Genomic DNA, 24,890 nt, shown 5'->3' with positions numbered 1-24,890 from the left:
TCTTCAGCTGTACACCTCCGCTGTCAGAATACACTGATCAGCACTGCATCGCCGCACGTATCGATTTTTCTAAGCCACGCCTACAAACGAATGCCCCGCCCCCTTATTATTGTACAGCTCCGCCTACAGCCAAAAAACTGTCCCACATATTTTTTTTTTCAATGTTGGCAACTATGCAGATGCTGCTTGCAGGACTTTTCCTAATGCCCCACAAGTGCGCCACCCCAGTGTGAAAAGCCATACTAAAATGAATGGGAGGCGCTTTTCGGGCGCTATTTAGAGGCTATTTCTAAAATGCCTGAAAAGCGCCTCAGTGTGAAAGGGGTCTTATATATGCCCTTTATTGATCACTTGTATACTAAACTGATTTGGCTCAGCAGCATTGCAACTACTTTTCTTCCAAGCAAACAAAAAGGCATTATCAAACACATCTTCTGTACAATGGGGGAAACAAAGAATCTCTAACTATCTCTCAAACATAGCAACTTATACATGTACAGTACACCCACACACGCCCCCCGTCTGTATTCTTTGGTTCCGGGCGTCACTAGTTCCCAGTCGGAAGCGTATTCGCGTTGCACACCGGTTGTCTTCCTGTACAGCAGCTGTAGGGAGCCGTGTTGTGGTGCGGACCGGCGAAGAGAAGCTCGGGGTGACGTCACCAGTCCGGGGTTCCGCTCAGACGTGTTGCTGCCGGTTGAAGTTTGATGGCGGGGAATTTCTGGCAGAGCTCTCACTAGTGAGTAGTGACCGGGGGGGGGGTCCCTATCCCCCAGACTGAGAACTTCTCTCCTAGAACTGGAAGCTGTGCTCAGTATCATGTGTATTCTTCTCAGGCCCCATAACATCCCCTGGGTACCACACACACATACACTGCTCCACATATCTCTACCTGATCATTACAGTCCTCTGAGCTCAGCTTGGAAAGGTTTTCTCAGGCCTCTTTTACATGGGTGATCAGGGGTTGACTGAGTCGCCGGTTTCTGACCACTTCCCGTCCAGCCGCAGAGTTCTGTTGGCACGCTTTGTATCCCAGCAAATTGAATGTGACGTGCCAAGGTGACAGGTGGCACCAGCTGTCAAAAATGACAATTCAAGTCATTGGGACTGCGACACTACCAGGCGTTTGACTCGTGGTGGCGGCTTATTAGTCCCATTGATAACTGTCATTCAACAACAAAAAAAAAGAGCTAGGATAGCCCTCTAAAATCCTCCTAGCATCTGCAAAAAGTGATCTGGTCCACTTTTCAGTTACGAGTCTGAACTTAGGTGTCCATTTATGAAAAGGAGAAAAGCCGAGGTCCTGATGATCGCAGCTTATCTCTTTTGTGCCAATTTATGCAGCTGAGATGAGGAGCAGAAAACACGTTCGCTTCTCATCACAGGACACACCCTTCTGTTGTTCACTGTTAGCCCTGGTTCACACTGCAGCGATTTGACATGCCAAATCAGCGTTTATTGCTGGCAATGGCACCGTCTGAATCAGTGCGACGCTGCACAATTCCCAAAAATTAGTTTCTGTGCTACTTTTGGCTACTTTGGGGTGCAATTTCAATAGACATCTGTGTGGAAACCTGCACGGATGTTTTTGAAATCGCCCCCTGAATTCGGGACTGACATGCGGGAAAGAAATTGTGCGAGTTCAGCTGAACTCGCACAATTTTATTCCCGCTGTCAGTGTGGACCTGGGCTAACAGGTGGTCAGTTTATGAAAGTGAAGTCTAGTCTCACTGGCCATTAGAGGTGCACGAGTCTGGCTAAAATGAGAATCACAATTTTTTTGTTTAGAATAAAGATTACGATTCTCTCAGCGTAACATCATCTTTCACATTATCCAAAAATTTGGGCCAGCTTTACTGTTTATTTTTATTTATTTTTTTTAATCCATTGACGTGTATTTTTTCCCCAAAAAAATTGCGTTTAAAAGACCGCTGCGCAAATACCGTGTGACATAAAATATTGCAACAACCACCATTTTCTTCGCTAGGGTCTCTGCTAAATATATATATAAAATATATATGGGGGGTGCTAAGTAATTTTCTGTCAGAAAATACTACTTTTAACTTGTAAACAACAAGTGTCAGAAAAAGGTTTAATCTTTAAAGCGGAGTTCCACTCAAAAATGGAACTTCTGCTTTAAGTACTGGTGACCCTCTGACATGCCACATTTGGCATGTCTTTTTTTTGGGGGGGGGGGGGAGCAGGTACCCTGTTTTTAGAGGCACCCAGCTCCCACTTTCTCCCCTGGCACTACGGCACCAGAAGGAAGTTCACCTCTCCCCCCTCCCTGCAGACTTCTGGGACACGTCACAGGTCCCAGAAGTATGCCTAGCCATTCACAGTGCAGCTCGTGCGTGCCCAGCTGTGAAGCCACAGCCGGGCGCCCACAGTTACAATCCGGCGCCGGGGAGAGGAGCGAAGGCTTTGTACGCCCACATCACTGGACCATGGGACAGGTAAGTGTGTGTTTTATTAAAAGTCAGCAGCTACACTTTTTTGTAGCTGCTGACTTTTAAATGGGTGAAACACCACTTTAAGTGGTTAAACTGACCTCATTTACAGACCTAAGTTCATTCCTTTGATTTAAAAGAACTAGAAGATATTTTGTTTATAGTTTTCACCCAGTGCTGACAATGTTGATAAACATTTGCCGGCTTTTTTTTTTTTTTTTTTTTTTTTTTTTTTTTTTTACTTTGACAGCTCTGATTGAGTATAGAACATCTCTGCACTTACATGAATGAATTGTGTAAATTCTGCATAGAGATCGTGCGGGGGGTTGAATCGGGATTGCAATTTTTTTTTTTATAACGATTAATCGTGCAGCTCTGCTGGCCATCTCTGTAAAATATCTGCGGCGAGAGAGAAGTTGCTGTGAGAAGGAAGAAGACTTCTGTCTTCCTTTATCAGCACCAGCAGGATTAAACAATAATATAAATAATAACATATATATATATATATATATATATATATATATATATATATATATATATATATATATATGTATATATATATATCTCTATATATCTGTGTGTGTATATATACACTCACTGGCCCCTTTATTAGGTACACCTAATTGTTCAATTGCTTGGTAAAACGAATTGCTAATCAGCCAATCACATGGCAGCAACTCAATGCATTTAGGCATCTAGACGTGGTGAAGACAACTTTCTGAATTTAAAACTGAGCAACAGAATGTAGAACAAAGGGGATTTAAGGGACTTTGAACATGGCACGGTTGTTGGTGCCAGATGGGCTGGTCTGAGTATTAAAAAAACTGCTGATCTACTGGGATTTTTACACACAACCATCTCTAGGGTTTACAGAGAATGGTCCAAAAAAAGAGAAAATATCCAGTGAGCGGCAGTTGTGTGGATGAAAATAATTCAACAAAAATACAGCGCTGTGAGTAAACTAAAACACTAATTACATATGATAACGAAAACAAAAAATCAAAAAAGCTGCTGCTAAAAGTGAGATACACACAACAATAACTAAAACCAGGAAGTAGCAGAGCTAGACTTACTAATATACAGTACAAACCAATATAATTAAACAGTGTGCAATGAGTGAAATTAAAAGTCCGTCTTCATAAATAAACAGTGCTCAAACAATTTAACCGGACTCTGAATGTAATTCAATTGGTTGGTTTCATCCTCCACTGCAACACCAGTGCTGAACACACAAAATGCTCGCTTACCAGACGGCAAGCCATAAGAGCTTGCGACCTATACCCGGCCAGGGCCTTTATCCAATGAAGGGCCAAACGAATGGATACCAGGAAAAACCCTCAAGGTGGTCAGCATACAAGACAGGGACCGCCAAACTCGTCAATCCCAGATCATAGGTATAGGCAGATAATGATGGTATTCAGATGTATCCCAAAACAGACGACGCCATTGTATGACGAAACGCGCGTCGGGAGGAGCTGACGTCTCGCGTGTGCCGTTCGAGGGACGGGTGTTTGTACGAGCCGGCCGGCTGACTTGCTTTTAACCATTCCAATTTTGTAAGTGACTTTCTTATTACTCAATAAACCATGTTTATCAGTATTACGCTATGGTGCCCCTTTTCTGTTTTGGGATACATCTGAATACCATCATTATCTGCCTATACCTATGATCTGGGATTGACGAGTTTGGCGGTCCCTGTCTTGTATGCTGACCACCTTGAGGGTTCTTCCTGGTATCCATTCGTTTGGCCCTTCATTGGATAAAGGCCCTGGCCGGGTATAGTTCGCAAGCTCTTATGGCTTGCCGTCTGGTAAGCGAGCATTTTGTGTGTTCAGCACTGGTGTTGCAGTGGAGGATGAAACCAACCAATTGAATTACATTCACAGTCCGGTTAAATTGTTTGAGCACTGTTTATTTATGAAGATGGACTTTGAATTTCACTCATTGCACACTGTTTAATTATATTGGTTTGTACTGTATAATAATAGTAGGTTTAGTGCTGCTACTTCCTGGTTTTAGTTATTGTGTGGATGAAAATGCCTTGTTGATTTCAGAGGAGATAGGGCAGACTGGTTTGAGATGATAGAGAGACAACAGTAACTCAAATAACAAGGTATGCAGAATACCATCTCTGAATGCACAATACATCGAACCTTGAAGCAGAAGACCACACCGGGTGTCACTCCTGTCAGCTAAGAACAGGAAACTGAGGCTACAATATTCGCACAAGCTCACCAAAATTGGACAATAGAAGATCGGAAAAATGCTTGCCTGGTCTGATGAGTCTCGATTTCAGCAGTGCCATTCAGATTGTAGGTCAGAATTTGGCGTAAACCAAATGAAAACATGGATCCATCCTGCCTTGTATGAACGGTTCAGACTGGTGGTGGTGGCGTAATGGTGTGCAAGATATTTTCTTGGCACACTCCAGCAGGAAAATGTACCATGTCACAAAGCTCAAATCATCTCACCACTGGTTTCTTGAACATGACAATCAGTTCACTGTACTCCAATGGCCTCCACAGTCACCAGATCTCAATCAGATAGAGCACCTTTGGGATGTGGTGGAATGGGAGAGTCGCATTATGGATGTGCAGCTGACAAATCTGCAGCAACTGCGTGATGCTATCATGTCAATATGGATCAAAATGGGGAATGTTCCGTACACCTTGTTGAATCTATGCCATGAAGAATTAAGGCAGTTCTGAAGACAAAAGGGGGGCCAACCCGGTACTAGCTAGGTGTACCTAATAAAGTGGCCTGTGAGTGTATATTATGCTGTATTATCCTTTAAGCCCCATTCACATCTGAGCATGGCAGAATCATGCAATTCTGGCAGGGATTCTAAATTGCACTAAAAAAGTGTCAAAATACACAGCACACTTTTGGGTACCTTTTTACTGTTAATGGCACCAAAAATGTGGTTAGCAGAAATGCGCTTTGCGGTACATTTTGTCATTTGTCAAATGCGCATTGAAAAATCGCACCGATATTGTACATTAGTGGTTGTGGTGTTGCTGCCAGAGGGCGAAGCAACTTGTGGTGCAGTCAGGCAGGGGAGCGCGGAGTTGGCGAAGGGCTTTTGTTTTGCTCTGTACACTGTTACCCAGGATTTTTCACCTTGCTGGCTGTTGTCACACACGGAGCTGGTGAGAGAGACAATACCTGCGTGTGATTCTGCACCATTTTGCACACTGATTTTTCTTTTCCATGCAGACGAATGAGGGAGAAACACTTGAAGAAAGCTGCCCCAAGGTATTATCTGTGTCCTTACTGACTGTCTTTATACAAGGTTGCTATATCTTTAACATTGTGGGAGAGCTAAGCTGATTTGGCTTGGTCCTGGTTGACAGTGTTCTAGGATTACGCTATGTCGATCCTTCTTTCCTTTTGGGGAACCCCTGAATGGTAAATTGTTCCGGTGCTTTGGAGGTGCGCATGGAGGGTTTCTTGCTGTAGCTGATCCTTCTAGATGGTGTAGTGGATTATCGCCATCCAATCATCCCTATTGGCTAAAGGCCCTGACCGGGTTAAGGTTACAGGCTTGTCTAAGCTTGCCTTGTGGTAAGCACATTATTGTACTGGTGTTAACACAGTGGTGCGGTGGAGGAATCAATTAGCTATCTATTCTTACAACATTCAGGGTCGGTTCACACTGGGGCAACACGACTTCAGCGCGACTTTGTACCACGACTTCACCGTGGCTTCAGCGCGACTTCAGCAAATTACAAGGCGACTTGAAGTCGCCTCCATGACAGGCGACTTCGCCTGTGGCCAATCAGCTCTCTGGGAGGGAGGGGGGGAGGGAGGGGTTTTCCCTGCAAAGTCGCTTGACTTTACAGAGAGATCCGACTTGGAGGCGACTTCCATTGATTTCTATGGTACAGGTCTCCTACCAAGTCGGATCAAAGTAGTACAGGGAGTACGCTCTGAAGTCGGAGCGACTTCAGTAGCGTCTATTAAGACTCTAGGGTTCACTCCCATTGAAACTATTTCTGGGGCGACTTGAGGGCGTACAAGTCGGATCCCAAGTCGCCCCAGTGTGAACCGAGCCTAAGAAGAATCTGATTTATATCTCCGGACTTTTTTCTACTTGCACTCAGATGGACTTTCCTAATGTTCACTTATAGAGTTGTCGTTTTTACATTTAAATACACGTGTACGGGGTTTATGGAATAGTCTATCACTATTGTTTATTATTAATGTTTATGTCACATACAATATTGTTATTCAATTAATAATATTACAATTTTTGTAGTTTATCTAGCGCTGTTATTTATTATTATTTATGTGATGTCACATGCTCAATGGAGGGGTCCTGTACAGGTCCAAAACATTGCACTATGTCTGCTGTGATGTGATCATTCTTCAGTAAAGATCCGAGGTGTGCTGGCAAATATGTGCATTTGATTTGAAAAAAACGCACAATGCTCCATACCCAAAAAGGTTCCATTTGGCATTTTGACGCTTTTTTTTTAATGCATATTTTGTTGCAGTTTTTTAACACATTTTAGCACTTTTTTCAACAGATTTTGGCGTGTCTTTTAAAACATGCAATAAATGTGCATTTTTGTGCTAATGTGCATTATAAACCACACCAAAATGCGTGTTAAAGTAACCTGTGTCAAAATGTGTGTTAAAGCGGCAAAATGTTTCAGAAAAGCGCCAACATGCAAGTTTATAAAAACTTGGAAAAATCTACATTATTAAAATCGCTAAAATGCGTGTTTATAAAAGTTCCAAAATGCATGTTAAAAAAAATAAAAATAAAAACTGCGTTACAAAACGTGCTCAGTGCTTATTATTTTCATGTAAAACATGGTCTTTTAACTTTGGTTTTACTTTAAACTCAGCTGCTCTGTAATCTCACAAGATCACTTGCAGTCTTCTACAAAGATCTCAGCCGTTCTCAGTAGAAAAATATCTCTCTTCTTCTTGGAACAAATGTTCTTTGCTTCATAAATAGGGTATCAGAGGAGATGATTTTCCTCTGAGAACAGAAATGATGTAAATTACCTCTGTTTAATAAATGTACACCTTAGCCTTAACCAAATCGGCCGTCCCAGAAGGAACCCACTGACATTCAGCCCGTGTGTACAGCTGTCTGTTCTACAGAAGTCGGTCTCGCAAATGGCTTTTGTTGAACGGGCATGCCGGAAGACCAGCATCCAACCCCCATCCAATCAGCGCTGGCAGCCAGCACTGATCATTGTGGGTAGAGGAGGTGGCTGGGGGGGTGGGATGCAGTTCCCCTGTCGGAACAAAAAGGCACCGTGGGGTTAGTGCGGCAATCTCTGGGGGTTTTTTGTTCAGCCTGCTGGGTTGAGCGCACATTAAAAAATAAATAAATAAATAATTATAGTATGTACCAGGCTTTACAGTGTATTTTTTTTTTTCACCCAAGAATAAACATATATTGCAGCTTTCCAGTCCTTATGGTGGTCATATAGACTTTGGTTAAATTATTTATTTTCTGATCGATCTCTCCAATAGGATTAAGTGATTTATAGCATGCAACCTTTTCAACTGATATGCCACACAAGGAGAATTTGGCTTTAGTTTCGTAGTTGGAAGATATGATTGCAGGTTATCCATGACATGTCTGTCTTCGTCGTGCAGTCTCATAATCTGATGGAAATATGATCAAATTCAGGACCAGAGCATCTCGGTGCTGCTGATTGATGCAGAATGACTAATTATTTTCCACCAACAATTTAGTTTGATTAAATACGATCAAAAGTCAGAGGAGACGTTATGGCTGTTCAACTGTTTGCTGTTACAATCGAATTGCACATCAATTAGATAGCATTGAAGAGTGTATGGTCACCATTTAATGTGGTGGCTCATTTTTGTTTCCTTTTTCAGGCTTTCTTCCTTTATTTTTACCCTCTGATCCTGCCACTTCCTGGCCTTAGGGTGACAACACTCACTAAGCCTGCATTCACACTAGTGCACAAAATCACATGATTCTGCGCTACACAATACATAAAGGTTGAAAACCATGTGTGGCACTCGTGGTGTCGTTTGATATGTTTGGAGTGCCATTAACAATAAATCAGAATCACGCAAGGATGCGCAAAAAGAGCAAGGAGATCCTTTTTCTTGTGAAGAAAGGTGTTCTGACAGTTTTGGCAGAATGTGTGCAATAGTTTAAAGTGTATGTAAACCCCAAATCTATCTTTCAATGTGTTTAGCATCTTGACTCATTGTATAAAGTTTTCCTAACCTTTTCACTGCCACCAATGTAGGGATTACAATGGTGGCAACTCCAACATGTAGAGCCCTTTCACACTGAGCCGCCCTAGGCGACGGCAGTAAAATGCCGCTATTTTTAGCGGCACTTTACCATTGTTTTTGTGGCGATATTCGGCCGCTGGCGGGGCGCTTTTAACCCCCCGCTAGCAGCCGAAAAAGGGTTAAAACCGCTCACAAAGCGCTGCTACAGCGGCGCTTTGCCGGCGGTTCGGCACCGCTGCCCATTGATTTCAATAGGCAGGTGCGCTTTAGGAGTGGTGAGTTCACCGCTCCAAAGAAGCTGCTGGCAGGACTTTTTCTGATGCCCTGCCAGCGCACCGCTTCAGTATGAAAGCCCTTGGGATTTCACACTGGAGTGATTGGAGCCACTGTTCCAGGGCGCTTTGCAGGCGCTATTTTTAATGCTATAGCGCCTGCAAAGTGCCTCAGCGTGAAAGGTGTCTTAAACCAACACTATAGCAGCATTTTAACTTAATAGTACAAGGCAACACTATTACAAATCTATTAGAAATGTGATTTGCACTGCGGTGCGAATCAAATGCGATCTTGCATAGTGCACTAGTGTAAACCCAGCCTCAGAGACCTGTAAATGTGTGCCCATGTAAAAAGTACTACTTATAAACAGTTTGGGGCACCTTACTTTCTCAGTTTCATAATTTTAAGGCTTGACATGGTACAGTGCATCCGGAAAGTATTCACAGCACTTCACTTTCTCCACAGTTTGTTATGATACAGCCTTATTCCAAAATAAATTTAATTCATTATTTTCCTCAAAATTCTACAAACAGTACCCCATAATGACAACATTAAAGAAGTTTTGATATCTTTGCAAATGTATTTAAAATAAAAAAATCACATGTACATAAGCATTCACAGCCTTTGCCATGACACTCAAAATTGAGCTCAGGTGCATCCTGTTTCCACTGATTCTTAAGCTGACCATACATTATACAATTTTCTTGTACAACTTTCCTTTAGATTTACCAAAACCATATAATATGAGGTCAAACCTAAAAACTTTCAATGTGAATGCAATCAGGCAGGCCTTTGCACTACATAGTTGAAGGTAAATCCAAAGGAAATTGAATAAGAAAATGGTATGGTGTATGGCCAGCTTAAGGATGTTTCTACGACTTGATTGGAGTCCACCTGTGGTAAATTCAGTTGATTGGACATGATTTGGAAAGGCACATACATCTCTATAAAAGGTCCTACAGTTAACAGTGCATGTCAGAGAACAAACCAAGCCATGAAGTCCAGGGAATTGTCTGTAGACCTCAGACAGGATTATTTTGAGGCACAGATCTAGGGAAGGGTACAGAAACATTTCTGCAGAATTGAAGGTCCCAATGAGCACAGTGGCCTCTATCATCCATATATGGAAGAAGTGTGGAACCACCAGGACTCTTCCTAGAGCGGGCGGCCTGGCCAAACTGAGCAATCGGGGGAGAAGGGCCTTAGTCAGGGAGGTGACCAAGAACCCGATGGTCACTCTGACAGAGCGCCAGCATTTCTCTGTGGAGAGAGGAGAACCTTCCAGAAGAACAACCATCTCTGCAGCACTCCACCAATCAGGCCTGTATGGTAGAGTGGCCAGACGGAAACCACTCCTCAGTAAAAGGCGCATGACAGCCCGCCTAGATTTATGCCAAAAGGCACCTGAAGGACTCTCAGACCATGAGAAACAAAATTCTCTGGTCTGATGAAACACAGATTGAACTCTTTGGCCTGAATGGTGGTGAATGGTGAATGGCCTGAAGTGTCATGTCTAGAGGAAACCAGGCACAGCTCATCACCTGGCCAATACCATCCCTACAGTGAAGCGTGGTGGCGGCATCGTGCTGTGGGAATATTTTTCAGCAGCAGGAACTAGGAGACTAGTCAGGATCGAGGGAAAGATGAATGCGGCAATGTACAGAGACATCCCTGGAGAAAACCTGCTCTAGAATGCTGTGGACTGGGGCGAAGGTTCATCTTCCAACAGGACAATGACCCTAAGCACACAGCCAAGATAACAAAGAAGTGGCTACAGGACAACTTTGTGAATGCCCTTGAGTGGCCCAGCCAGAGCCAAGACTTGAACCCGATTGAACATCTCTGGAGAGATCTGAAAATGGCTGTGCACCGACGCTCCCCATCCAACCTGATGGAGCTTGAGAGGTCCTGCAAAAAAGAATGGGAGAAACAGCCCAAAAATAGGTGTGCCCAAGCTTGTAGCATCATACCCAACAACACTTGGGGCTGTAATTGGTGCCAAAGGTGCTTTAACAAAGTTTTGAACAAAGGTTGTGAATAATTATATATAGAGGTCGACCGATATATCGGACGATATTTGGTGTTTTTTAACCACTTCAATACAGGGCACTTAGACACCTTCCTGCCCAGACCAATTTTCAGCTTTCAGTGCTGTCGCAGTTTGAATGACAATTGCGCGGTCATACAACACTGTACCCAAACTAAAATTTTATATATTTATATATTTTGTTCCCACAAATAGAGCTTTCTTTTGGTGGTATTTGATCACCTCTGCGGTTTTTATTTTTTGCTAAACAAATAAATAAAGACCGAAAATTTAAAAAAAAATAAGATTTACAATTTTTTTTTAACAGAAACAAAAGCAAAAAAGTAAGTTTTCTCTTTCACTGATGGGCACTGATAAGGCGGCACTGACAGGCACTGATACGGCGGCACCGATGAGGTGGCACCAATGAGCGGGCACTGACTATGGGCACTGATATGCGGCACTGATGGGCACTGGTAGGCGGCACTGATGGGTGGCACTCATATGCGGCACTGATGGGCACTGATAGGCGGCACTGATGGGCACTGATGGGTGGCACTGGTTGGCACTGATGGGCACTGATAGGCAATGAAAGGCGGCACTGCTGGGCACTGATAGGCGGCACTGCTGGGCACTGATAGGCGGCACTGCTGGGCACTGATATGTGGCACTGCTGGGCACTGATATGTGGCACTGCTGGGCACTGATATGTGGCACTGATGGGCATCCCTGGTGGCACTGGCACTGGTAGGTATTGAAGTGGGCACTGACTGGCAGCTGCCTGGGCACACAGTGGCATTTCCCTGGTGGTCTAGGGTTATACCTGGTGGTCCAGTGTGGATCGCTTCCCTGGTGGTCCAGGGCGGCTTCCCTGGTGGTCCTGGGTAGGATCCGAGGGGGGGCTGTGCTGATAAACAATCAGCACAGGCCCCCCCTGTCAGGAGAGCAGCCGATCGGCTCTCCTCTACTCGCGTCAGACGCGAGTGAGGAAAAGCCGATAACCGGCTCTTCCTATTGACAGGCGTGATCAGCCGTGATTGGACACAGCTGATCACGTGGTAAAGAGTCTCCGTCAGAGACACTTTACCTACATTGGTGCTGCGGGGTGTCAGACTGACACACCGCAACAACGCTTGCCGTGATGCGCGCCCCCAGGGGCGCGCAGCGGCTCAATATCCTGCGGACGTCATATGACATCCAGTCAGGGTTTTGAAACCACTTTGCCGCCGTCATTCTGCTATATGGCGGGCGGCAAGTGGTTAATTGGCATCGGCAGATTGTGCTGATAAAAAAGGCTGATATCAGCGGACTTGCAAATGACTTCTGTAATAGAAGTCAATACAAGTTGCCTGAAAACTTCTGTGAAGAGACTTCTCCCCTCCTCTGGGCAGCCTGCCAAATCTGATAAAAAGAACCTGAAGGATACAATGTTTACACTTATGAATGAACTGAGCTCTGTGTGTAGAAGCTCTCAGTTTAACCATTTAAAGACTAAATCTTTTCTGACTCTTGTTGCTTACAAGTAAAAATCCTGTATTTTCTGCTAGAAAAACACTTAGAACCCCCAAACATTATATATATATTTTTTTTAGCAGAGACCCTAGGGAATAAAATAGCGGTTGTTGCAATATTTTATGTCACACGGTATTTGCGCAGCGCTCTTTCAAACGCAATATTTTTTGAAAAGATACACTAATAAATTTTAAAAAAAAACTAAGCAGTAAAGTTAGCCCATTTTTTTTCATCCAAAAGTTTTGATTACCTGTTTTTGTGTATTTAATATTTAAGATATAGTTTTTTTTAATTTTTTTTTTAAATCTAAATTCTACATACAAGTGAACTGATTGGAGGTTTGTTTTGTTTTAATAAATGTTTAAATGTAAAAAATTTTCTGTATCACTTAAGGTTGCTTTCACACTGGAGCAAGCATGCGTTGATGGTAAAACGCTGCTAGTTTTTGCGCCGATTTACCGTCATTTTAGCGGCGCTATTTAGCTGCTAGCAGGGCGCTTATAACCCAGCTAGCAGCCGAGGAAGGGGTTAAATGCGCCCCTGAAGCGCCGCTGCCAAAACGCTTTGCAGGCGCTTCGGCAGCGGTGCGCATTCATTTCAATGGGCAGGAGTGGTGGAGGAGCGGTATACACCGTTCCAAAGATGCCGCTTGCAGGACTTTTTTTTAACATCCTGCCAGCGCATCGCCTCAGTGTGAAAGCACTCGGGATATCACACCGAGACTGCAGGGGAGCCGTTTTACAGGCACTTTACAGGTGCTATTTTTAGCCCAAAAGCGCCTGAAAAACGCCCCAGTGTGAAAGGGGTCTAACTGTTAGATTTTATGAGATGAAGGGAAAAAAAAAAAAAAATCGGCCTAATATATCGGCCCAAAAAAATCGGCATCGCATATCGGCCACCGCGATTTCTAAATATCGCCATCGGCCAGAGAAAAACCCATATTGGTCGACCTCTAATTATGTACATGGGATTTTTTATCTTTGTAATAAATTTGCAAAGATTTCAAACAAACTTCTTTCACGTTATTGTTGGGTATTGTTTGTAGAAAATAATGAATTTTAAGCCATTTCAGAATAAGGCTGTAATAACAAAATGTGTAAAAATGAAGCGCTGTGACTGTTTTCCAGATGCACTGTATATATTTACACAACCTCGTTTGTTATATTTTGCCAAAGAATTCGGTAGTTTATTATGTTTGTGTGCACCAAAAGTAAAGTGGAACTTTTAGTCCGAAAATGAAGTCCTGCTAGATCACTTCAGTCTGGTCCCTTTTGGAGGTATAGCTATGTAAAACATTAAAAATAGGTGCCTATATTGTTTTTAAATCCGCTAATATACTGTCTCATCCTGCTCTGCACATGCCCAGTTGTCCTATATTCTCACCATTGTACCAATAATCAGTGAGTCATTAGAGGCTGATCAGCTGACAGCCTCAAAAGTAATGCCGCGTACACACGAGCGGACTTTACGGCAGACTTTGCCCGGCGGACGGGATTTGGTCTAACAATTCGATCGTGTGTGGGCTCCAGCGGACTTTGTTTTCTCAAAAGTTGGACGGACTTAGATTTGAAACATGTTTTAAAGTAATCCGTCGAAATCGCGTCCGGTCGAAAAGTCCGCCGTCTGTATGCTAGTTCGACGGACATAAAGCCACGCTAGGGCAGCTATTGGCTACTGGCTATGAACTTCCTTGTTTTAGTCCGGTCGTACGTCATCACGTACGAATTCGACGGACTTTGGTGGGTTGTGTGTAGGCAAGTCCGTTCATTTGTAAAGGACGTTGAAAAGTCCGCCGGGCAAAGTCTGCCGTAAAGTCCGCTCGTGTGTACGCGGCATAAGATTTGAAACATGTTTTAAATCAATCCGTCGAAATCGAGTCCGGTCGAAAAGTCCACTCGTCTGTATGCTAGTTCGACAGACAAAAAGCCACGCTAGGGCAGCTATTGGCTACTGGCTATGAACTTCCTTGTTTTAGTCCGGTCGTACGTCATCACGTACAAATTCGATGAACTTTGGTGGATTGTGTGTAGGCAAGTCCGTTCATTCAGAAAGTCCGTCGTAAAGTACGTTGAAAAGTCCGCTGGGCAAAGTCTGCCGTAAAGTCCGCTCGTGTGTACGCGGCATTACTCCTGCTGAGGGGGTGGAAGCAACAGAACTTCCTCAGATTGGTGGATTTACTAAAACTGGAGCACACAGAATTTGGTGTAGCTATGCTTACCATTTCCGTCAGTTCACCTGAGAAACAATCTGATGGTGCGGCTGGCTAGTCCCAGAGGCGATCAAAGAGTAGACCCTCTTTGATTGCCTCTATGGCCTTGGAGGACCAGAGCGATGTCATGACGTCCCCTCCAGGCTAGGCTGTAAGTAAACCCCCTTTGTTTTTTTTTTTTTTTTTTTGCTCTTTTGCCTTTAAAGGTAAAAGAGAGATTTGGGGTCTTTTTGATGCATAAAGAAGACCTGTCGTGCTTATTTCTATTACAAGGGATGCTTACATTCCTTGTAATAGGAATAAAAGTGATTAAAAAAATTAATTAAAGGGACAGTGTAAAAATAAAAAGTAAAATAAATAAGAATTTTTTTTTTTTTGTTTTTTTTATAAAGTGCCCCCATCCCTTCACAACCAATACTTTGACTTCACTGGGCTTATGAGACTAGGAACATAGTAGAAATGCGGGGGATCTACTATATGTGAATCTAATGCACGCCACACTGTTTTTTTTGGGGGGTTTTTTCAGTTCATACTACTGCATGGTATTGTTTTCCTTGTATTGTATTTTATACATATATCGATTCCATACAACTAAGAACACTAATGCCCTGTACACACGATCGGACATTGATCGGACATTCCAACAGCAAAATCCATGGATTTTTTCCAACGGATGTTGGCTCAAACTTGTCTTGCATACACACGCTCGCACAAAGTTGTCGGAAAATCCGATCGGTCTGAACGAGGTGACGTAAAACACGTACGTCGGGACTATAAACGGGGCAGTAGCCAATAGCTTTCGTCTCTTAATTTATTCTGAGCATGCGGGGCACTTTGTGCGTCGGATTAGTGTACACACGATCGGAATTTAACCGATCGGATTTTGTTGTCTGCTCTCAAACTTTGTGTGTCGGAAATTCCGACGGAAAAAGTCTGATGGAGCCCACACACGGTCGGAATTTCCGACAACACAATCCAATCGCACATATTCCGTCGGAAAGTCCGACCGTGTGTACAGGGCATACCACTATCAGATATACTTAAACAGCTAGACTAAGGCTGAGTTTGCAGTCGGGAGTCCAGTACATTTCTGTGCAACTTTTTGCCTGGATTCGCACCTGAACCTGACCCAAAAACGCACAAGACCCTTTTTAAAACTGTACCGCGGCCGTTCTGGACATATGTGAACCAGCTCCATCAAGAGTCGGTCACATTCACGGTTGAAAACGCATCCAATTTGCAAATATGTGAACCCAGCCTCAATCTGGCTGTGTGATGCTATACACTTGCATAACTTGATCTTTTGCTAACACATTCCAATGATTTGACTGTGTAATTTGTCTCTATAAGCCTTGTAACACATGGAATATATCTATTCACTTATGTGTATGACAAAATCGCTTTAAGAACCCAATGTGTTATGCTGTGCCCCCTTGCCTTGCAAACAATTTTTCAGCAAGCAGAATGCTAACATTACAGTGTGAGCCGCAGATGCTTTCCTATAGCCATAATATACATCCCATATATAATGCAGTTTTGTTTTTTTTTAGTTTACAATGGATTTTGGATAAACAGGATTTATTAAAGGAGCGCCAAAAAGACCTAAAATTTCTAACAGAAGAAGAGTATTGGAAGCTGCAGATATTTTTCACAAACGGTAAGCAGTATGTGTCTACCTTAAACATGTTAGAGCTGTTAGAGCAGTTACAAATGTAACTGAATCCAGAGGGTATAGATATGGTGAGGCAGTGGGAGGCACTGTTTCAGTAAGCTGTTGAACCAAGAAATGGAACGAAGGGATGTTGAGAAGGATATTCGCAAGCCGCCATTTTAATGGAATTTTTTTTTCTTGTACCTGTTCCAATATTGTCCACTCAGACTGCAGAAGCAACATAAGCGAATATAAATTATTTTTAAAACACAACAGAAGCAGCCACAAAATTCATTGGAATAAATATATATCTTTTTAATTTTTTTATTTTATTTTTTTTTTCTCCCACCATTCCCAGCAGATGCATGATTTAATAGAGAGGATAACTCTCCTTAAAGTGGTCCTAAAGCCCCAAGATATTTTTACCTTAATGCATTCTATGCTTTAAGGTAATAAAACCTTCTGTGTCACAGACTCGCCCCCTCACCCCCATTATACTTATCTGAACCCCATCATGATCCAGCACTGTGTAGGAGAGCTGTGGCTCTCTTGGCTCTGTCCCTCCTCCCTAGGCAGATCAATAGCAGTGGCAGCCATTGGCTCCCGCTCCTGTCAGTCAACTCCTGTGATGAGGAAGCAGGGGGCGTGGCCAAGTCCCGCTGTCTGTGTCAATGGACACGGCAGAGGGGCTCGGGAGCAACAAGTGCCCCCATGGGAATTGGCTTCCTATTGGGGGCATCAGCAAGAGAGGAAGTGGCAGGAGCGCTAATGGGGGACCCAAGAAGAGGATGGTCGTAGCTATTTGTTAGTTAGTTAAATATATATATGTATTTCCTTTACAACCACTTTAATCCACGGTCCTGGAGTCTTCCTTACCACTGGTTCCTGTAGTGATGACTAGTCCACTGAAGCCGCTCTTCTTCTCCAGTCGCATTTCTGCCCCTCTCATTACATGCAATACAGGATCACTGATAATTGTTGGTCCTGCATAGTATGTGATGATATTGAGGGCCTGCACTGGAAGGAGGAAAGCTGCTGTGAAATCTTGGGTTAAAGCTAATCTAAAGACAAAAACAAAACATGATAGTATTGCAGCTTACCTGTCCTTAGATGTGGTAGCTGCATTCATTTACTTTTTGCTTGCATTTTCCCTCTATTTAAGCTGGTAATCCTTGTATTAACACACTTTTCATCCTAGGGTGATAACTACTGAGCAGCGTTATCACTCTTGAGAGTGTATTAGGTCTACATAACACCTCTTCTCCATAACAGAGGGAAGTAATTTGTGCTCTGTGGAGATAGAAGGTGGCAATGCTGATAACAGAAAGGAGGCAGAAAGCACAGGACATTTTTAGCTGACAAGAGTTCTGCCTGGATAAACAGCTACTTTTTTGCACTTATTTATGTGTACATACGTTTTAAAGTAAGTATTACTTTTTTCTTAGGTCCCATTTAGACAAAATTAGCATTATATTTTGCATATCAATTAGGGAGGGGGGAGAGTTTAATTTTATTGGTCACCTCAGAATTCAGCTTTTAAAAAGTTAGTTCACCTTTATCAATAAAACTGCCTATACAGATATGGGGTGTCCGTAGATAAAAACAAACTGTGCAGGTTTGACCAAAATTGAATAAGTGCCTTTGCGTACCTTCCTGGTGTCCATTTACTTGCCTCCATGAAGCCTTATCTAAAGATTCCCCCTATCTGCACAGGCAGTTTTTGATAAAGGCGAACTATGCCTTCAAAGTCTATGTCCCCTGAGGTCGGGTGGGGTATCTTCTCTCCGCACCCACTACCACGGTATTAAAACCAAACGTCTGTGCAGGGTTTCGCCCACACAACTATGTCATTCATTCACTGTTTCCTGTGAATGAATAGACTACAAGTACCATCATCCATTGTGGCTAACGGCTTGTAGTTTTCATAGAAAAGTGCTGGTGAGCACTCTCATAGTCAAATCAAGCTTTATTGTCATTTTACTACACGTGAGGACCTATGGTAGAACAAAATGTCGTATCTCGCAGGGCCATGGTCCTGCATACGAATTATCACACTCCCAGATTCACCAGCTCAGAGGTGGAGAATCGGGGAGTGAAAAGAGAATCCCGGGGGATCTGAGGAGGAAAGAGGAAGATCATTAACTTCTACCTCGTTCAGACCCCCCAAGACAGTAACCTTGCCCCCCTGTCATATTTATGTGTAATATAATATACATATTATGTAGGGGGACTCTTTATTTTATTAGCATTAACCACGCAATCTGTCCGTGTACTGAGCAGTGATAATTTATCACTGCTTAATAAACTGACATCTCTGTGTTTCTCTGAATTTCTGGTACTGTAAACTCTCACGAGATTCTAGTATCAGGGGCCCTTCTCTCTACTGTTTGACGCGTTTGTAGATCCCTTCACTCCTCCAAAGGAGAAGCGATCTACAAAGCTTCATAAACTGGCACACAGAGGAGAAAGATCTCCTCTGAGAATGCGGGAGAATGAAGCAGTGACATTTTTTCACTGCTTCATAAACGGACACCATAGGTTTGTAGAAGAGGTTCCAAGGAGGATTGGAGTTGAGGGCTCTCACGGAGCTGTCTGACAGTCCGTGTTTTGATACTCCGGTACCTTCTACCTGATGGCAAGAGCTGTAAGAGATTGTGGGAGGGATGGGTAGGATTCTTCACGATACTAATAGTGTTGCTGGAGAATTGTGTATGGAGGGGAGAGAGGCACCAATAATCTTTTCAGCCGTCTTCACTAGACGCTGCAGGGTCCTGCGGTCAGCAGAACTGCAGTTCCCATACAAGTCAATGATCCAGCTGGTCAGCACGCTCTCAATGGTTCCCCTATAGCAGTGTTTCTCAACTCCAGTCCTCAAGGCGCCCCAACAGGTCATGTTTTTAGGCTTTCCATTATTTTGCACAGGTGATTTGATCAGTTTCACTGCCTTTAGGAATTACCACAGCAGTTATATCTGAGGGAAATCCTGAAAACATTACCTTTTTGGGGCGCCTTGAGGACTGGAGTTGAGGAACACTGCCCTATAGAATGTAGTAAGGATGGGTGGCAGGAGACTGGCTTTTTTAGGCGGCGGCGAAAATATAGGCGCTGTTGTGCCTTCTTGGTTAGTGATGTGATGGTTGTCCAGGTAAGATCCTCTGAGATGTGCAATCCCAGGAATTTAGTACTGCTGACTCTCTCCACAGTCAAGCTGTCGATGGTCAGTGGGGGGGGTGATCTCCCTGCTCTCAAGCAACTGCCATCCCTTATCGGAGGTACTGGCAGACAGCTATCCTGAGAGTCTGCAGGAGGCTGACATTGCACCTTTGATCTACTGATTGCGGGTGAAATGCTCTGCAGGCTCCTTAGAAAAAAAAATGCACATTTATTTATTTATTTTTTTTCAAAAGGTGCACATATCCTTTAGGGAAATTGGGAACGAAGTTACGGTACAGTAGCAATTTCAAAGAGTTTAAATCCTGATTTTACCCCAAGAGCAGTCAGTGGAGGAAGGCGTTTGCCATTGTCATAGCCATAATAGCCAATTCAATCACACAGCTATCTTGTGTCCATGGTTTACTTACAAGGAAATTATTGTTAAAGTGGAAGTAAAGGCAAAACCTAACTAACTCTAAACCTACTCTCATCTCCATTCAAGGCCTAATCTATCTATCCTGATAAAGAAAAGATTGCTATACCTACCTAATCTAAAGCCACTCCAGTCCGGTCTCCAGCGGTGCCCTCTGTGTACAGGAGAAAGACGACAACATACTGACTTACTATGGGGCTTCTGTTGTCAGCTGCCTCTCCTACACACTGAAGCCGCCACTGGCAGCTCAGCCTGGAACTGCACCAGAGCTGCTGCAGAATAGGTAAGTATAGCGATCTTTTATTTACAGGGTTAGATAGATTAGGCTTAGAATGTGGGTGGGAAAAGGTTTAGAGTTAGTTAGGTTTTCCCTTTACTTTCACTTTAAGGTTATCTTTTGAGTTATTACAATTAAATGGAAGCATTTTTATTGTTTTGATTTTCTTTAACTGCTTATTGTTGCACGTTTTTAACCACTTCAGCCCCGGAAGATTTTACCCCCTCCCTGACCAGAGCACTTTTAACAATTTTGCACTGTGTTGTTTTAACTGACAATTGTGCGGTCATGCGACGCTGTACCCAAACAAATTTTGCGTCCTTTTTTTTTCCCCCACAAATAGAGCTTTCTTTTGGTGGTATTTGAACACCTCTGCGTTTTTTTTATTTTTTGCGCTTTTTTGCTATAATCAATATCCCCCACATTTTCTTTAAAAAACATTTCTTCATCAGTTTAGGCCAATATGTATTCTTCTACATATTTTTGGTAAAAAAAAAAAAAAAAATAGCAATAAGCATATATTGATTGGTTTGCGCAAAAGTTTTAGCGTCTACAATCTATGGGAAAGATTATGGCGTTAAAAACTGTTTTTTTACTAGCAATGGCGGTGATCTGCAATATTGCGATGGACAGATTGGAGACTTTTGACACCGTACTGGTACCATTGACATTTATAGAGCGTTCAGTGCTGTAAAAATGCACTGATTACTGTATAAATGTCACTGACAGGGAAGGGGTTAACACTAGGGGACGATCAAGGGGTTAACTGTGTGTCCCCTCACTGTGTTCTAACTGTACGGGGATGGGACTAGCTAGGAGAGATGACAGATCGTGTGTTCCTACAAAATAGGGACAGCGATCTGTCCTCTCTCCTCTGACCGCACAGGGATTTGTGTGTTTACACACACAAATCCCTGTGCTGGCTCTCGTGCACGCGATCGCGCCTGCCAGCCATGTGCATTGGGTCCCCTGTTGTGCAGCAGGTGCGAGCCTCTGGCAGCACTCGCGTGCCCTCTGGTTTTATATATACTGTATATATGGGACTTTGCCCAGGAGAGCAATTCTGCCACAGTATATCTGCGTGAGCCAGTTGGGAACTGGTTACTATTGTATTTCAAATTCGGCTTATTAAATACTTTTAGTGGTCATCTGTATATCAAGGGGAAAAAATACAATCTCTGCTTATTTCATTATTATATAATTATTTAAAAAAATATAAGGGGGGCGTGGCTTAGCGGCAGATGTAGACGGTCGCATCTCTCTCCTGCTCCGCCGAGAATCCGGACAAAACATCCTATAGAACATTGTTGCAGGTCCATATTGGACCCCCCTGTGGATCGGAACTGATCAGGCTACGATCGCGACCCGTACCGCGGATTTACCTGCATGAATCCTGTCATGACAAGGGGGAAAAGTAAAGAATCCAGAGGCCTCATGGAGGAACTCAGCCAAGATGGCGCCTGGGCACAGAGATCTTCCAAAGAGAAATACAAGGAGGCTGCACAGAAACTCCTATATGGAGGTAAATTACCCAAAGACCCTCAGACATCCTCATCGGCACAAGGAGAAGCTGTAGGAGGCCAGTCTGAAACAGATGACACAGCCCCACTGGAAGATGTCGATGGATTATCTCAGGCCTGGGACACAGTGAGTACCCCCAGAAATGTGTTCACAGGGAGTCAGAATGTATCACCGGTTACAGATGAGACAGAACCCACTTTAAGGGATATATTGTCGGCAGTGACATCATGTAATATGTCCATCACTGCTATGGCTGATGAACTTAAGGGGGTGAAAGCTGAAATATCGTTTGTGCGCCATGATATGCAAAAACTGAGGGAACGCACCTCCGCCATAGAGGGCAGAATAAGCACAATGGAAGATGAAATGACCCCCATGAAAAGAGACTTACAATATAATTGTCACCTCACAGATCAGCATGCGGCACGTTTGGACGACCTAGAAAATCGCATGAGACGTAATAATGTACGTGCTATAGGTATTCCTGAGCGGGCTGAAGGCAAGGATCCTGTCTCTTTCATTGAGCAATGGCTGATAACTACCTTTGGCAAAGAGGCCTTCTCTCCACTTTTTGCTGTGGAGAGGGCGCATAGGGTGCCAGCACGTCCCCTGCCACCGGGTAATCACCCACGTCCATTTCTTTTCAAGCTACTTAACTACAAAGATAGAGACGCTATCCTGTCCAAGGCTAGAACCATGAGTGGCAGCCTGGCCATTGACAACTCCAAGATCTCTCTGTTTCCAGATTTCTCTGCAGAGCTGCAGAAACATCGTGCTAAATTTATTGTAGTGAAAAGGAGGCTCCGGGATCTGGGTGTTCAGTATGCCATGTTATATCCTGCGCGCCTTAGGGTAACAGCCCTGGGAACAACACATTTCTTTGACCGCCCGGATATGGCTACACAGTGGCTGGAACGAGAGGAACGTGCAATTAAGACAGCCAAATCGCAACGTCAAGCACCGGTCTGAACATAAAAATGTCTTTTCTGATGTCAACTGAGAGACTCCCCATTTTTTCATTGACTTCTCTTTTTTCAGGAGACACTGATCGCAGGTTTAGAATATCTATTTCTTTTTGTTCGGTTACCCCTAGTTAAGGCGGATTGCAAAAGGAGAACACTGGAAGCATAATCGCACGGTACATCCCACGTAGTATGCAGAGGTGAAACCCCCTCCACTATCTTAACGGGAGTTTCCACTGCCCTCCCCCATCCATGGCTAAGCTATGGAAACTATACACTCGGAGGCCTGTTCGGCCAGGAGTCATGTTGGCTCTAACAGTTTGCTCTTCTCTTTTTTTTTTTTGTGTTTCTGCCTCTTACAAGACTTACGCTACACCATTGGATGCTGCTTTAGCCCACCAGGAAATACACGAAGGACCAAACCCATCACGAACTGTAAAGTCACTCTGTGCGTATTCACATGTACTTATGGTAAAATTGGCTTAGCAAATGCAGCTCATTTATATCCATATACTGAGTTAACACGAATGCTGGAGGGGGATTGTGCGGCAAATGTGTGGTTACTATTTTTATTGATGGATAGACTTCCCTATGGCGGCTAAATTTAAATTTAAATTTATGTCCTGGAACGTTCGAGGACTGAGCAACCCAATAAAAAAAGTGGCGGTTCTCAGACACCTTAAATCTGTGGGGGCTGGAATCGTGTGCCTACAGGAGACGCATTTTTCTCCAGATCCGGCGCCCAGTTTCAGCCCTCGCATCTATAATATTCAATTTCATTCGACTTATACAGCATACTCCAGAGGAGTCAGCGTTCTGATCCGCCAGGATGTAGAGTTTAAATGCATACGCAAACTTATAGACCCAGGAGGGAGATATGTGTTCCTATTGTGTAAAATATTTGGTTTTTCGTGTATTATAGCAGGAATATATATACCGCCGCCGTTCTCGGCGGGGGTCCTCAGGTGTCTGGCAGGGTTTATGGCTCAATTTCCTGATACCCCGCTACTAGCATTAGGAGACTTTAACAATTACTTACTATATCAATGGGATAAGCTTCCAACTCCCACTAATATACCGATGGGGGGTGGGGGGTTTACACCCTTTGCCAGGTTGCTTGGGGAACTCGGACTGACAGACATATGGCGGCAAGGTCATCCACACACAAAAAAATTCTCATGTTACTCAGCATCACATGGGGGACTGTCCAGAATTGATTTAGGTCTCGGCAATCTCGCAATGCTGCCATTGGTGGTGGAGTCAGACTATAGTGACAGACATATTTCAGACCACTCCTCATTTTGGGTGACTATTTTGCTCCCCGGTACAGAGAAAAGGACAGAGTGGAAGTTAAATCCCTTCTGGCTTTCACTGTTCCCGGAACAGGACCCCATACGGGTCTCACTACAATTTTTTTTTTTTAAGGACAATCTGGGTAGTACTACACGTAGTATAGTGTGGGATGCAGCAAAAGCATATTTACGTGGCCAATTTATCAGAACAATAAATCGTATTAAAACAGACACTAAGGCATGGGAAAAACTGGTAAGAGAAAAGGTCACTGAGACTGAGGATAGATTTATTGCTGACCCTAATGAAGACACAAAAAGTGCGTGGCTGGGAGCTCAGTCCATGTCCGCCCAATTGGCGTTACAGCTGGCCGAAAACAAACGTTTTTTCCTACAACAGAGCCATTTTGAGGAGGGTGAGGCAACTGGGCACATGCTAGCTGTGATGGCGCGTGCGCAGCGGCCCTCTTCTCTGATTTCGGCCGTCTGTGACGAGCAGGGATCCCCTCAATACCAGACCACAAACATATTACAAACTTTTAAGGCATTTTATGCCTCCCTTTACACCTCTCAGGTACAACCCACAGGGGAACAGATAGATGATTTCTTAGGACGGTGTGAGCTGCCTCGCTTGTCAGCCTCGGATGCTAATATGCTTAATGCGCAACTGACTGAGGAAGAATTGTCTAATGCTCTAACACAGTCGCATAATAATAAATCTCCAGGAATAGATGGTCTCCCATCCGAGGTATATAAGCGATATGCAGATACATTGCTCCCCGAATTGTTAAAAGTATACAATGAAGGATTGAGGGAAGGTAAACTCCCTGATTCCATGAATGAAGCGATTATTATCGTGCTATTGAAACCAAACAAGAATGCAACATCCCCAGACTC

At 43.6% G+C, this 24,890-nt stretch overlaps 1 protein-coding gene across 2 annotated transcripts in view; it reads left to right on the top strand.

The window, feature by feature from the left end:
* The first annotated feature begins 553 nt into the window (after window positions 1-553).
* The window catches only part of CCNC (cyclin C), a 49,924-nt gene continuing 25,587 nt past the window's right edge, over window positions 554-24,890 (top strand). For both annotated transcript variants that reach the window (XM_073626988.1, XM_073626989.1), the window contains exons 1-2: window positions 554-739; window positions 16,258-16,364. In XM_073626988.1, the coding sequence (XP_073483089.1) occupies window positions 708-739; window positions 16,258-16,364 (139 nt within the window). In that variant the 5' untranslated portion in view covers window positions 554-707. The remainder of the gene's footprint in view (window positions 740-16,257; window positions 16,365-24,890) is intronic.

The sequence above is a fragment of the Aquarana catesbeiana genome, linkage group LG04 (assembly GCF_042186555.1).
Source record: "Aquarana catesbeiana isolate 2022-GZ linkage group LG04, ASM4218655v1, whole genome shotgun sequence".
Lineage (NCBI taxonomy): Eukaryota > Metazoa > Chordata > Amphibia > Anura > Ranidae > Aquarana > Aquarana catesbeiana.
This window is presented reverse-complemented; position numbering and strand designations above follow the sequence as displayed.